This window comes from Parus major, chromosome Z, assembly GCF_001522545.3.
Source record: "Parus major isolate Abel chromosome Z, Parus_major1.1, whole genome shotgun sequence".
NCBI lineage: Eukaryota > Metazoa > Chordata > Aves > Passeriformes > Paridae > Parus > Parus major.
The window spans coordinates 44,370,951-44,386,572 of record NC_031799.1 but is presented as its reverse complement, the minus strand read 5'-3'; the positions used below and the strand labels follow the sequence as shown (position 1 = coordinate 44,386,572).

Genomic DNA, 15,622 nt, shown 5'->3' with positions numbered 1-15,622 from the left:
TTAAGATGTGCTAACTGGTGGTCAGTTGAAATCTAGTGAAATCCAGCTGAACAAGCTGTAGACCGCAGTAACTTGTTGCACTTTGTGACCAGCAGTGAGGGTTCTGAGCAAAAATATTTAACATGCCAAACTTTATCCAAATAGAGAAAACATACCTGCTTAGAAGTTAATTAAGGAGGAGTCTGTGCCTGTGCACAGGGCAATACCGAGGAAGCCCAGGCTGATCCCACACAGAAGCAGGGACTACAGGTGACTTGGACAGAAGAAACTGGTATGCTCAGAACAGCAAAAAATATCCCCAGTAGTATTCCTCCTTCCCACATCACTTGTCTCCTTGTGTGAGGGTTTGAAATACACTGAACGTGACAAGAAGTGAGGTGGAACAACTAACTAGTGAGATAAGAGAATTTGTGTTCAGGCATTTGCTTTCTCTGTACATTCAGATCAAATGCCAAAACTTTATGTTGATTTAAAATGAAATTATTATAACATAATCCTCCAGTTAAAGCCTGGTTGCCTGAAGCAAGAATTCGTTCCTTTACTGCCTAAGATCTGCATTGCTAGAGCCCATAAGCTCATGAAGCATTATTTCATTTGCCTACACTCAAAGGAAAACGCTGAAAAGGAGTAAAAATGTTGATTCTGAAGTTGAAAGCATCATGTTTCTTTCCCATGTCATGCAAACTCATCAGTTAACTTGAGACAGAGATGCAGTCTCTTCATCTTCCTTCCTTTCCTGGTCTTGAAGACCTAAGTAACATCTTTCCCAAGCCATTTAATGCTGGATCCAGTCTGGATATCTCTCAACTTCAGAGGAGAAGGGGAACATGAATCATTTAACTAAGTAATCTGAAAAAATGCAATTTTAATACACACACAATAGTTTGGATTCCACTATTTGATAAAAGAGGCATTACTAGAAGCAAAAAACCCAAAAGCAACAAAACAAAAACAAAAAAAACCCCAAGCCAAAACAACAACAACAACAACAAAAAAAAAAACAACAACCACCCACGAGGAATGAATAAAACTTGTAAATGTCATCCCACATTGTTTTAGGAATCTACACCAGAAGAAACTTCTGCTTTATCCCTCTGATCTCTTTATTAGCACCCTTTCCCTTTGACTCAAATATGTCATAAACATTCTCAGTATGCATTTTAGGGAGGACTGCTTACAAATTAATGACGTAAGTAAACAGAGAATATGTAGATAATGCCACATGGCTGCTAGTCAGCAGGTAACCAAAAATATTGAGAATTGTGAAAATGGTAGATGTACATTTACAAATACAAACTCTTTTAAATAACCACAGTTAGCAGTAAAAAATTATTTATTAGAAGTATTTCATTTTCAATCTTCCAGCAGGTCACAGTAAGTGACATTAAGATCCAGTACTCCCTCCTCCAGGTAAAGAGCAATACATTGCTAGTGTATTGAAAAATTTAATTATTTTATAGCTGAAAAAATATTTCATTATTAGTAATCAAGATGGCCTATTATTAATGTATAAAAACTAAAGGCCTACATTTTGAAATCTGCATTATCTGTAACATGAGACAAAAAAATGCATCAGTGATTTTAACAACTGTGCTGTAAGCTGTATTGGTCCTGAAAGCTTTCTTTTCCCATATTTGTAACAAAAATTAAAAGGCCTCTGTATGCTTCTCTTCTGATATACCTCAAACATATTAGCCACTAACATGGACAAAAACATGGACGAAACTAAGAGGCAAAAAGACCTCATGAATCCTGATAGTCAGTATAGTAATTAACATGTATCTTCTTGAAAGAAGCAAGGAAAACAATATTGTTAGAAATTAATTACAGCACATTCAAATGAGAAGGATAGACAGGTCACTAGGGGGGTGGTGATGAAAACTGCAAGCACACCTTTTATGCCTTTTATTCTGCTGGTAACTTAATCCATTAAACTGTTTTCCTGTTCGCTGCTCACAGCTTCACACCCATGTGTGGAAAACGTGATCAAATGTTCAGTATGGCTGCGCCAACCTGATTTATAATTTATACATTGATAAGAAAAAACAACATTTGAGCAGTGAATGGACTCGTCAGAAGATTCATTACTTTGTTAGACAATAAGTATTTCTTATTCAGTGTCTGAAGTGCAGATCAAAATCCATTACAAATAATGATTGCACTCATCTTACAAAGAAAAATACTGCTTTTAAACAGAAATGCTTTCTGCCTATGCAAAACAAACAAAATCTCTTACATGGGATGTTTGTACAATAAAAATTTAATAATAATTTCAATGCATCCACTAGAAAGAAAACAAACATAAAAACCCCCTGAGGCTAATGGATTCAGGATCTTTTGAAAAGTACCTAGAAATCCTGCACATTTTTTAGGATTCTATAGTCTAAGAAGGTAAAAAAATTGTATGCACACAAGATTTTTTCAGTGCCCACAAGGCACTGGTCTGTATTTATATTAAGATGTATATTTTTTAATTCAAAACATGTAATATCACCATTCTGTTTTTGGAAAGAGCTATAATGACAGCTACAGAGCAAAAGGTATCCATGAAAAAACAGTGTATTTCAATTCAACATTTTTAAAGAAAACTCAGTTTTAACACAAGACTAATCTTGACTAAAAGAAACAACTCTTTTAACAATTTACTCTTCAAAATCCACACATCAATTTAAAGCCAGTATTTTCCTTCTTCCATTCCAGTGGCATGCTGGACATCGCAATCCAGAGTCACATACCACACTTATTTTTAGTCTTGCACTTTTATGTAAGAGTGGTTCTGATCCATTGCTGTGAAGAACAGGCAGACAGCAGCTGTGATGAACACATGCACTCCCTCATACAGTAGCTTTGGCGAGAAGACACTCCATATGAACAGGTGGTAGCGCAGACCTGTTACCAAAACAACGTAGATGGCAACTGGAATTGAACGCATTAGAGCGTAGCAGAAACAGCCGTGACCCACTGCTGCAGAATTCCTGGCAACAAAAACAGAGTTCATTCTCAGGCAAACTCAGAAAAGACATTGGAGTTCCTCCCCTCTTCAGCATTATTTCACAACACAAGGAGTATTCTGAAAATTCCGCTTTGTATTAGAAAGCTGATTGTTTATGCAATGATGAACCAATAAAATTTTTTCTTGTCACCTCTAGATATCCTATAATGTGTATGTCAGGTGTAAGCATAGCAACTGTCTCTGCAATAAAGGTGCCCAGGAGTTCACTTCATACTTAGATTGTTCTGTGCTTTAATGTATTTTATTCTAATTGTCAAAGTTTCAATTAAGCAGTTTCAAGACAGCTTTGTCTCCTGTTAGCCTTATAGTGCTGCTCTACAGAACCTGAATGGAAGAGAGGACTACAGTACTCCTCACAAAGCTTCCTAACCTGTTCAACAGACAGTTAGATGGAGTCTGTGTCCCCACCTTGTGAAAAGCATAAAACTTGTCAGAGTACACTGCTGCCCATAGCCAGCAACACTGTACAAAACAACATAAAAACTGTGCTATTGGAAAACTTCACAAAGCTTACATAAATATATTCTCCAAATAATACCATATTCTTAGGTTCACAGGAGTGATGCATTGCATTTCTGTCACAGCTACTTAGCTCAGCTGGGTCCGCGGCATCCCAAGAGCTGTCTGCCCCATGTAGCCTACAAGATCCAAATTTGCCACATTGATGTATTTTGGTGTGTTACAAGAGCCAGATGAAAATGGAAGTGAAAAGGTTTTCTGCACTTGGATTGTCCTCCCTCTCCTGAGGCACCAACTCAAAGCAATGATGCTGGGTTGGCCCCTCTCCAACATATATTTATTCCAAGATATATTTGCCCAAAATACATCTGCAGAGATTAATTCACACTAAATTCAGATGTTTACCCCTTCAGACAAAAGGAAGAAAAAAACTATTTAGCTGGAATAATAAGTGAACATTTTCCTCTCCCCATCAAAATATTTTACATCATCAGTTCCCAAAAGAACACACTGGCAGAGTGTAAATGTTTTACAGCAAAATCCTGATCTGAGACTCCGTACTGCTCCTCCCAGTTTTTAATTCTAATCTTGTTCCAAGTAATAAAAATTTAACATGGCTAGCACTTCTGCAAGATGTTAATTAGTCACTTATGACTAAGTAAGCTACAGAATGCAGTATTTTACATAAACCATTAAACTACTTATGCTCTAAATAAAAATAACTAGGATACAGCCCTGTTTTCCAGTGAAGTCAAGATCTAAATTCCCAAGGCTTTCAGTAGAAGAAAGAACAGGTCATGAAAGTGGAGTTTTAAAATCAAGAACAGCAGGCACAAATGACTGAAAAACATACACCCAGTTCACAAAAAACCATTTCCCTTGCTGCTTAGCCAAGGAAACTGAGACTTGGGAGTGAACTAGACTGCTCCCTGCTTCTGCATAACTATCTTAGTCTTCAGTGAGCTTGTGTAAATAACCAGCTTTATGTTTAATAACTGATTTCGTGGGCAAGGATTAAATGAAGTGCAGTTCACTCAGTCTTAGCTGTTTTCATGCTGATATGAGTTAAACCAGTATTTGTAGTAAAAATAGGATTTGTAATAGTCAGATGACCACTGAATAAACAGAGGAAATGGCTTTTCAATCAGATAAACAAGCATTTTAAAAAACATTTTCTTGAGCTAAAAAATGCACTTGATAGACCATATAGATGAATCCCCAAGTCAATGATACAATTCTTTCTGCATTCTTTATGAAAAAAACAGCTAATTCTTTCCTACTTATAGGATACCTCTACTTACGAAAGCTCTCAGCACTCACTTCACTTCTCGAGATAACATCGACATTGTGCCTTCAGAGGGAAAATCTGAAGAGTTTCACTGTATAATGCAGTGGTGCAATTTAGAGGAGGCAGCAAAAGCACACTGCAGCCACAAAATTAAACTGTTAGTGGGATTCAACAGCAGAATAACTGGGTTTATCTCAGAGCTGGTTCACACATCCATCACCGTGGACAGAGCACTGGAATGACTGAGCATAAGCAGCTAGACCTTCTTGGACTGATTCTAAGACAACAGCTGATCCTAAGGCAACAAGGCTCTTGAAACACATTTTTGCTCTTACTTTGGCCAGGGACAAAATCTGAACAGCTAACAGTAATGCTTTTGTGTGCTCCTTCTCCTCATTCTACAGTGCCCACAGCATCTCCAGGCCACAAGAAAGGCAGCATTCAGAGATCGGGCAGTCAGTGATAACATGACCATGACAATCCAGCTAGTTCAGCCAGTTTCTGAGTTACTCCAAATGAATTCACCAGGAGAACAGAGAAACCTGGCTGTGGGATGCTACTCATGTATCCTCATGTTTATGATCTGGACCAGCCAGTAATGAATAACCTTCCATATTATCAGTGCTGTTTCCATTAAGAAAATGGAAAGACTATAGGACACATTTAAGTATCAATCTATAACTAGTCCATACTGAATCATCTCTCCAACAATTAAAACCTTTCATTATTTAAAGGAGAGGAGCATAGACAGATATAAACTGTGCACACTATCTCCATGTTCTGACAAAACCAGCCCGCTATTAAGGCCTCTGCACAATGCAGGAGTAACAAAAAGGATTTCTAATATTCTCATCTATAGCTCATTTAGGAAGTTAGCTTATGGGGACTTGAAAGAGAAATCCATATGTGCTACAGATGACAAAGCATATCCAAACTTCATGTGAGATCCAGGAAAAAACAACTTTTTTTGAGAGTTCTGAAGCAAAGAACACTACAGATTCAAATCACTAAACATGCTGCAATTAGAATGCAAACATTAAGTGTGGTCTAAAGAACATATTGGCTTTCAGCAAAAATCGTCTATTTTTCATGGAAAATGTTTAATACATAGTAAAATATGCCCAAGAAACAGTTACATTAATAGGTTTACCACTTCTCTGGATATCCTAAACCGTAATTGTAGATGTTTCATCAACAAATCTTTCACCTCTCAGTCCATCTCTAAGGTGCCACCCAGATGACTAATACAAGACTTGCAAAATGAAAAAATTATGATACCAAAAAAACCCAAAAAACCAACCCCACCAAAACAGTAAGAAACTATTTTCTTGTGAAAACATGTCTCCTAGTTATATAGAATTCTTGGCAGCTGGTGGCAATGTTTCGTAGCTTAAAAATCAAGCAAAGAATCTCGATAGACAGCCCTACAAATGCATCTACAAGGAATTTTTAAATATGCTTTACAGTGTTTACAGTGTTCCAACCCTTTTTCTAACACGCCGTATCAAATAAATGGTTTAGAAATATGCAAGCATATGATGATGGAATACCCTAGGTATTGTCACATTTCTAGGGTTTGAGAAGGAGGGTCATTCTGGAGGGTTTCAGTATGAATGTGCTGAATCCTTTCAGTGCAAATTACCCTTTAGCATTTCTGCCCTTCCTTTCCCCCTTTTCTCTCTGATTATCACAGCCTAAGTTACCTCCCACAGGAGATACTGAATTTGCCTATTTGAAGGCAATTTTTACTGTATTAACATCTTCTACAATATTAAGCGGCACTTCTCTTTCTTGGCATTCTGCAGTTTCAAAGATCTCCCTGTTTAGTGTCCACTTGGCATTTCATTCATCTGCCCCATATATACTAATGAAGGGTTGCACTCCACATGTCTCCAACATCTTAGAGTATCTGCAATGTGTAAGAAATTTCTCTGATCTAAGCAAATACCAGCAGCAAGAACAAATTTGCTACATCTCTCCCACATGTCCCACTCTCACTTAGTGTAATTCTACAATACTATTTTAGATTACAGAACACAATCCTGCATTGTCATGGAAAAACACTTAATATTTTTAGCAGTTCCAAGGAAACTAAGAGACCTCTGGAAACCTACATGATTGACTCTGGTAGAAACTACCAATCAGAACAACATTCTTAATGCTACGAAGTCACAATTTTTGTCACCACACTCTATCAATGGATAAATGTCAAAAATGGTGGTTGCCAGAAAGGTAAAAGGGCTGTAAAGTATATTCTGCTGCCATGGAAAGGATGGATCTTGGGAATGACTGATTCTTCTCTGCTCTCTGCATTCTCTTTCCCAGTAAGAAAGGCAGAAAAGACACAACTACCCTAGCAAGGTCATGTCTGTGGCAGCAAGTTACAGGGGACTGTAGCACATGTGGACTGTAATACATGGTTCAGCAGGTTCACGCAAAGATTTAGCTGCAAAAAACTATCAGGACTTGAAACTTCTCTTCATCTCCATAGCTAGAATATGAAAAATATAATTGTATAAATTTTTTTTCCTGTTCTCACTGCTGGCATAATCAGTTGCACTGTGAGCTTCATGTTAGCAAAATAAAAAAAAAAACAACAAAAACAAACAACAAAACAAACAAAAAACCTCCACACAAAAATAACAAAAACAAAGCCAACTCAAAACCAAACCAGCCTATTCCTGTTGACACTGGCCCAGATTTTATTGCAGCAAGGTATAACCAAACCATCCTAACAAGCAAAACACAAATCCTAAGTATTTCAAAGCCCAGCCCTAGTCAATTTTCTGTGATTGTTCTTCCAAAATTCACTGAACACTTCATAAGTTTCCAGTAGGAAAAAAACATGATGCGTTTTATACTGGCATTATACATGCAAGGAATAATAAGGAAATTTACAGCTTGATTTTTCGTTAAAGGTGCAGGCTTTCCTACCCATCTTTCTAAGCAAAACAGTTGTTCTTCACAATCTTAGCTAAAGGTATAAAGAAAAATTGCATCCGACAATTGTTATTGACAGGTGGGATCTGAAGAAATTTAACACAGACTGTTAGTGTCCAAGTTATTCAATTAAATTCAAACTTAATAGGTTAAAATATACCAGTATAAGAAGACACATCAACAGTGACACAAGGCATTTCTAGAAAGGCAAAGCACAATTTACTTACATATGGATAGGAAACAACGCTGGAATGGGTGGTGATCTATGTTTTTTACTTAGTGGGGCAGCCAGTCACAAGTAGGGTCCCACAGTGCGTGTTACTGAGCCCCAAACTCCTCAACATTTTCATAAATAGACTAGATGGTAGGATTGAAAGCACCTTCACTAATGTGCTGTTGGCACTAAACTGGGTGTCAAGATGGACACATTACAAGGAAGAGCTGTCTTACAGAGAGATCTGGTCAGGCTATCAAGAACTGTGTGAAGTTTAACAAAGACAAGTACAAGGTCCTGCACCCAGGTTATGGGCTAGGGTGCATGTGTTGCTGAAAGGGACCTGGGAGTACTGAGGGACAACAAGCTGAACATGAGTCAGCAGAGCACTGCTGTACCAACAGGTGCACTACTAGCTGCATCTTCAGGGGCACTACTAGCAGGGAGAGATGTGATTATCCCAACTCTACTGAGTGCTTCTCAGGCCACACCTCTAGTACTATGTTCAGTTCTGGTCCCCCACCCTTCAAAAAAGACATGGATAGGTTGGAGGGGCTCTAAAGAAGGACTGGAGAGCATGAAAGAGCTCTACAATGTAAGACAGTAAGACTTAAGTCTCTTCTTCATGGAGAAGGCTCAGGGAGACTTCATCACAGCATTCCTGTACTTAATTACTCAAAGATGGCAAAAAAGGATGGAGGTGTTCTCCTTACCAGGTGGTACATAAGAAGACATAAGGCAAAAGTTGCACTAAGAGGGGTTTCATCTCAGTATTAGAAAGACATGTTCTACAGTGAGAACAATCAATCACAGATGCAATCTTGCCAGGGATCTGGTAGAGTCCCCGTGGCTGCAGATTTCCAAGACAAGACTGGACAGCATGCTAGATGATCTCATGGAGGCTCCTGTTCCCAGAAAAGGTTAAACCAGATGATCTTTTAAGGGCACCTCCAACCTGGGGTGTTCTGTGATTCTGTGAAGCAATGCTCACTCTTCTGAACTGAGGGCAGAGTCAATTCTCTCTTATATTTTTCCACTACAGTAACTATTTTTAAACTGGTGACTTAGATAAAATAACAGTTCTCTCCTCAAATTACTCCTGCCATCCCAGTAACACACACATTCAAGAAGAATTTGTTAACTTCAAGAAAAGGTGTGAGAAAAGAAGATAGAAAAATCCTAGATAAACACAGAATGACAGTATGTCATGTACAGTCCTATCCACAGCTACCAGAACTAAGCAGTTATGTTGGCCGTGGAACAGAGGAGAACAGAAAACTAGTGGTGAAAAAGGAACTGACTTGTAAGAATAGTACGACTAGGCCAATACCAGCAAAAAGTACAGGTTACATCTAGAAACATTGCTACAATAAAGAGGTATGTAAGCAAAGGTCTACAAATGTGACCCTCTCTTTCCAGTAGTGTTCTTCTGCATGACTCCGATTCTACTTGAGCAGCAGCATAAACCAGAGTCCAACATCACCATTCAGCTCTTGCAAATTTAAGAGGGGAAACAAAGTTGGTACTATGCTCCAATCTGTTCCAGAATAAAGAGGAAGGAATATGCAAAGTACTGAAGAGAAAAAGGGGATGGGATAATTTCTTCAGTGCACTGAATTAATGCATTTTTTCAGAATATTGCTCCCAACTTTCTTCACAGTTTTTTCTAGCAAAATGCCCAGCATATTCATCTTCAGACTCTTTATTCCTTGTGGTGCAATGAGATGTCTTCTGGGATTATATAGGGATACTCTTACTAAGCCCAAGTGTCATACTTCAGCAAGTTTATAGGAGTGTTGGACTTCTTAGTAATTCAGCTTTGTGCAAATTGCTTTTAAGAACAATACTCAGCACTAGGATAAAGACTCTAGACATAGGCAGAAGGAATGTGCATGAAGGAAACTACATGTGCAACAGAAATAAGGAAAGTGGAGAAACTGGGCAAGAGAGTGGATGGGGGAAAAGCATTGGAGGGAAAGAGGAGAAGTTACATGAGCAAAGGTTGGCAGGAGGGGGAGAAGACATGGAAGCAGAAGCTGAGAGAAAGAAGAGAGCATAGAAAAAAGGGAGAGAAGGAACAGATAGGAAGACAAAGTAAGCCAAGAAAAAAAATGGATGGCTGTGGGTGAAATGACATTAGGAGAGACAAGGATTAAGCAGAAGGAGTGTGAGAGTGATGAGGGAACTGAGGGAGAAGGAGAAGAGAAAATGGGATTAAAAAAGAGGGGACAAAAGAGGAACAGAAATGGCAGAAGAAGCAAGCAGAGACAACAAGATATGCAAAGGAAAGAAGGAAAGTGAGAATGAGGATTTCAGGGATTTGGAAAGTATCATTGGGGGTAGACAGATTGATTGAGATCCAAAGAAACATAAACAGAAGCAGGGCAAAGAAAGCAAGAGCAGGATTGAGAGAGGAGAAAAAAGCCAGATACAAAAGAATGAGAAGGGAAAAAAATGAGTCAAGAACAGGGGAAGAAAAGCAAAGGTAAGAGAGTAAGAAAGATGGAAAGAAGAGCGAGAGGGAAAGGGCAAGCACAGGCAGAGATTGTCAGGGAGCAAACTAGAGAGAAGGACACAGATAAGAGAAAGTGGGTAAGACACTGAGCATGACATGAGGTAAAGAAGGAAAATTGCACAAGACAGACATAAAAATGCCCAGGGCAACCAGAAATAGAAGCAAAAGAAAATGTGCACAGGAGAGAGTAAAGCCCTCATATGCAAGAAGGAAAGAGCTTGACAGAAAGAAGAGGCACAAGAGAAATGGAGCACAAGACGGAAAAATGCATGTAAGAGAAAGGGACAGCATGTGCATGTGCAAGAAAACTGCTCAAAATCAGGAGAAAGAATACACAAGAGAGCAGAATTACATAAAATCTGTAAGAAACTGTAAAGCAGACAGACACAAGAGAGAGTGCATGCATGAGGGGGGAAGAATGCAAGACAAAGTACAAGGGGTAAACATGAGATACAAGGCAAGTCCGGCACAGAGGAAGCATGTAAGGTAAGAAGGGAAAGTGTGACTGCTAAAAGAAAGTGCAAGGCAGACAAAAAGTGAGATGTGTGACATTTAAGACATGAAGTACCGGGGAGAGAGCAGACAGAGCAGGAAAACAGGCAAAGGAAAAAGGGAAAGCATGAAAAAGGAAATGCAATGACTAGCAACAATTGAAATATAGCATGTGACAGAGAAAGGATAAATGTGCCTTAGAGAAAGAAATCATAAGAAGAAAGGGTAGGAAAGTACATCAATGAGAGAGTGATGGTGCAAGACAGAGGACATGTATTGTATGCCAGAGAGGAAGGGAAAGCTCATACATTAAAGGAACATTACAGTGGTTAGAAGGGAGAAAGTGGGGAAGGGAAATCAAGATGTTATTGGAAAGTGTGAAGAGCGTCTGAGAGAGGAAGAGATGTACAGGACAGAGGCAAAACATTTAAGAGAGGAAAGGAAACCTTTCACAATAAGAAGGAAGAGAAATGCAAGAGGGACTGAAAGAGGATCAGACCGATCTTCAATCAAGAAGGAAACTTCTTGATTTCCTTCTTAGAGGGGAAACAGACACAAGAGGGGAACATATGTTGATTGAGAGAGACCAGGAAAGTGTAAAAGTGATAAACATTCACAGTAGAGACAAGGGACACTTGAGCACACAAGAGATGTGTACAGGAAAGTGAAAGAACCTGTCAGAGAGGGAATGCCCAAGAGAGAGAAAGAAAAGCAAGAATAAGAGGGTAAGAATAATCAATGGAGAGGAAGCAGAAGCCTGAGATGGGGAAAGCGTACCAGAGAGGAAAAATATATGCACAAGATGGGGGACACACTAGAGAGAGAGAAGGAAAGCATTCATGCAAGGGAGTGGAAACTTGAAAGATGAGGAAACCAACAATACAGTGTGAGGCAGAGAGGGAGGGGAAGTATACACAAGGGAGAAAAGTATACAAGGGCAAGAAAGGAAAACTGCAGTAGACCAAAGGATAAGCACATGCAACAAAGTAAAGGCATGAGAGAGAGAATATTCTAGGAACTGAAAGCATTATCTAAAAGGAAAGCATAAAAAATAAACAGGGATGGAATATGTGAAAGAGAGACAGAAAGAATGAGCAAAGGAGGAGAAGAGGGGAAGTGAAAGAGCAAGTGAAGACACGTGTCAGAAAAAGGCAGTGTGCATGAATTTAGAAAAGTACAAGCAAGAGAGACTGGGATACTGTTCAACTGAAACTAAATGTGGTTAAGAGAAAGCATTAAATACAATGAAATATAAAAGAGAAACAAAATGTGTGAGACAACCCACAAGAAAAGGAAAAAAAAATATAAGGAGTGCAATAGGGATAGGGAAGTGCATATGCAGAAGAGTAGGAGCCAAGAAAAGCATGGCAGAAAGGGAAGCCCTGTGAAGCAAGTGTGAGAAAGCAAAGTGATAGAGAGAAGTGTGTGAAAAAATAAAACAGGGTAAGAGGATGAAAGACTTCTGATAGGGGAGAGCCAAAGGGTACAATTGGTGGGAGGGAAGAGATATCCACAAAGGGGTGAAGGGAGTGCAAGGGAAAGACCCCAGGAAAGAGAGGGTGATGAGGAAGGAGCATGTGGGAGTGACAGAACCTGTGTATGTCAGTGAGTGCCAAGGTGCGTGAGAGGCAAGAAGAGTAAGGAAACAAGAGAGGGAGTGTTAGGGTGAGTTTTGGAGGGAAAGTGAGGGGGCAGCAAGATGAATTATATTATGGAGGAGAGGAATGCAGAGAGAAAGGGAACTAGCAAGTGTACAGTGAGAGGAGTGCTACTTACCGAATGAGAGACACGCAGGAAGCACAACCAAGAGTGACAGCATGTGCTGGGGATAAAGTGCAAGTGAGTGAGTGACATGAAGCATGCAAGGGAGAAAACTACAAGGTGGCAAAGTAAGAGAACATGATAGAGGGAAGAGTGTGAGGAAGATGGAGAAAAACAGGAAATCATGTGTGAGAGGGAAGGAAAACAAGAAGAGAAAGAGAGAAGGGAAAGCAAGAAGAGATAATAAAGGATGGAAAGGGGCAGCATGAGAGAGAGGGAGGAAAGAACCACAGGAAATTGACAGTAGGAGTAACAGAAGAAGTACAAGCAGAGGGGAGGAGAACTGCGTGCCTTGTACAGCAGTGCAAGAAAGGGGGGCAGCAGAAGAGCAAAGTGACAGAGGGCAAGGGTGTGTAAGAGAAAGACCACACACACAAATGAGTGAAGGCATGCAAGCGAGAGACAGAGAGCAAGAGAAGGGGTCAAAGTGCATCCAAGAGAGGGAAAATGCACACTCAAGAGAGAGGACATGAACATCGAGGACAGCAGTAAGAGCATATGACAGAGATGGAAACTCTGTGAGAGATGTAGAGCTAGGGGAAGTGTGAAGGGCAGCAAGTGGGACAAGGACAGAGAGCAATAGAGAGGAAGGTAGCAAGCTAGAAGGGGAAAACAAAAGCCAGAGACTAGAAGCACAAGAAAGAGGAAAATCCAAGAGGAAAAATGTGAGGAAGAGGGGAAACTGTGAGAGAGTAGGTTAGTGAGCGAGAAAGACATGAGATAAAAAAGGAAACAGTAAAGCACAAGGGAAAGAAGAAGCATGCAAGGGAAGTAAAACATTAGAGGGCAAGCACAAAGTGCATGTCCAAGACAAAAATCACATGCCAGACAGTAAAACTGAACAACAGCATGAGGGAAGATGTCTGTGACAGAGGGAATATGGATGAGGTGAAGATGGGGAAGGGGTGTGAGAAAGTGTGAGGTGAGCAGAACATGACATCAGTAAACCATGCAAAGTTCAGGGGAAGCACATGACAGGCACAGCAGGTGAGAGAGAAGCAAATCATATACTGCTGTGAAAGTGTGTGAGAAAGACAAGGCAAGTGACAGAGGGGGTGGGAGTTAAAGAAAGAGAGAGGTAAGGGAGAATTAAGGACAATAAGAAAGGGAATGAGGAGAGAGGGAAAGCTAGAGAAAAAGAGGGAGCAAGACAAAGGGATAGTGACAGCAAGAGAAAGGGAACAGTGACACTAGACAAGACAGAAAGCACAAGTGGCATTCAACGTGCAAACAGGAAGGGTAATTTTGTGAGACAGAAAGCATGCAAGAGAGAGAGGAAGACACAGAAATGAGAATAGTAATAGATGTGAGAGGCGTGCCAGAGAATGAGAACAGCAAGCAAGGAAAAGGACACATGGGAGATACTGTAAGCATGACAGGCGGAAGTCATGTGAAAGGGGAAACACATGAGAGTGAGGAGGATGCCTGTGAGAGAGAGGGTGTTAAAACAGACAGGCACAAGGTGCACCACACATGGGTAAAGGACACAGAGAGAGGAAAAGGTGTGGGAAGCCTGTGAAAGGGAAAGTGTGAGGAAAAAAAAGCAGAAGTGAAGAAGAGGGAAAGAGACAAAGCATCAGAAAGGCAAAGCAAACATCGGTACCAGGAAGAGGAGGGAGGAAAAGAACAGGTAAAAATGGAAGCAAGAGGAAAATAAAATCAAAAGAGAGAAGAGTGTGAAAATGGGATGAAGCACCCAAGAGAGAGGGATGTGAGATTAAGAGATCAGAACAACAGACATTGAAACAGGGAACCACCTGAGAAAGAATAAACATACAGGACAGCAAAGACACAAGAGACATGCTAACCAAGAGAGGCAAAGTGAAAGTATGAGAGAAAACGCTAGAAAGAGCTGAGAAAGAAGACAGAGAGGTGAGATTCACAAGAGAGACATGCAGATGGGATGAAGGAGACATGTGAAAAAGTGTGCCAATTAGAAAAGGAATATACATTGGGACAATGAAGGCAGAGAAGGAAGGGGGAGGGAAAGGAAGAGTGCTGGCAAGCACACTAGTTGGGGAGAAGAGACCAGAGGGTGGGGGGGGGCTTGGTAACAGGTGCAAAGCATGGAGAAAAAAGAAAAAGCACACCTAAGAGACTGAAAGCACAGGCAAGAGGGAAATCACATCAGGAAAGCAGGAATAAGCTGGAAATCACTGCAGAGAAAGGGCAAGTATGCCAGAGAATGCAGCTTCACAAGAAAGAGGTGAAGTAAATCCACAAGAGCGGGCAAGCATCTGAATAAGGCAATGCAGGACCACAGAAGGTACAGTACATTCAAGAGATGAATTATCTCAGATGGGGTGACCAAGACAGGGGGAATGCTTGAGAGAGAAATCTGTGACAAAAGGGGAGAACAAGCACATCAGGGAGGAACAGTATGCCTGAGGCTAAGGGGCAAATGACAAAGGGATAATAAAGGGAAAAGAAAAGGACATTTAGGGAGAATTACTGAATCATAGAATGCACCAGGTTGGACAAGGCCTTTGAGATCATCAAGTCCAACCTATGATCTACCACCCCCTTATCAACCAAACCATGGCAGAGTGCCATGTCCAGTCTTTCTTTAAACACCTCCAGGGACAGTGGCTTCACCACCCTCCTGGGAAGATGATTCCAGTGTCTAATTACTCTTTCAGTGAAGAATTTTTTCCTGACATCTAACCTAAACTTCCCCTGGCTCAGCTTATGATTGTGTCATCTCCTTCTGTCAGCTGCTGCCTGGAGAAGGAGACCAACCCTTACCTGACTACAAACGCCTTTCAGGAACTTGTAGAGAGTAATGAGGTCTCCCATGACTCTACTTTTCTCCAGGCTAAACACCCCCAGCTCCCTCAGCCGTTCCTCACAGGGCTTGTGTTCCAAGCCCTTCACCAGCCT

The 15,622-nt window shown here is 40.4% G+C and overlaps 1 protein-coding gene across 3 annotated transcripts in view; it reads right to left on the bottom strand.

The window, feature by feature from the left end:
* Positions 1-848: 848 nt before the first annotated feature.
* Positions 849-15,622, bottom strand: part of PIGG (phosphatidylinositol glycan anchor biosynthesis class G) — an 87,064-nt gene continuing 72,290 nt past the window's right edge. For all 3 annotated transcript variants that reach the window (XM_015653257.3, XM_033520304.1, XM_019005283.2), the window contains one exon: positions 849-2,975. In XM_015653257.3, the coding sequence (XP_015508743.1) occupies positions 2,747-2,975 (229 nt within the window). In that variant the 3' untranslated portion in view covers positions 849-2,746. The remainder of the gene's footprint in view (positions 2,976-15,622) is intronic.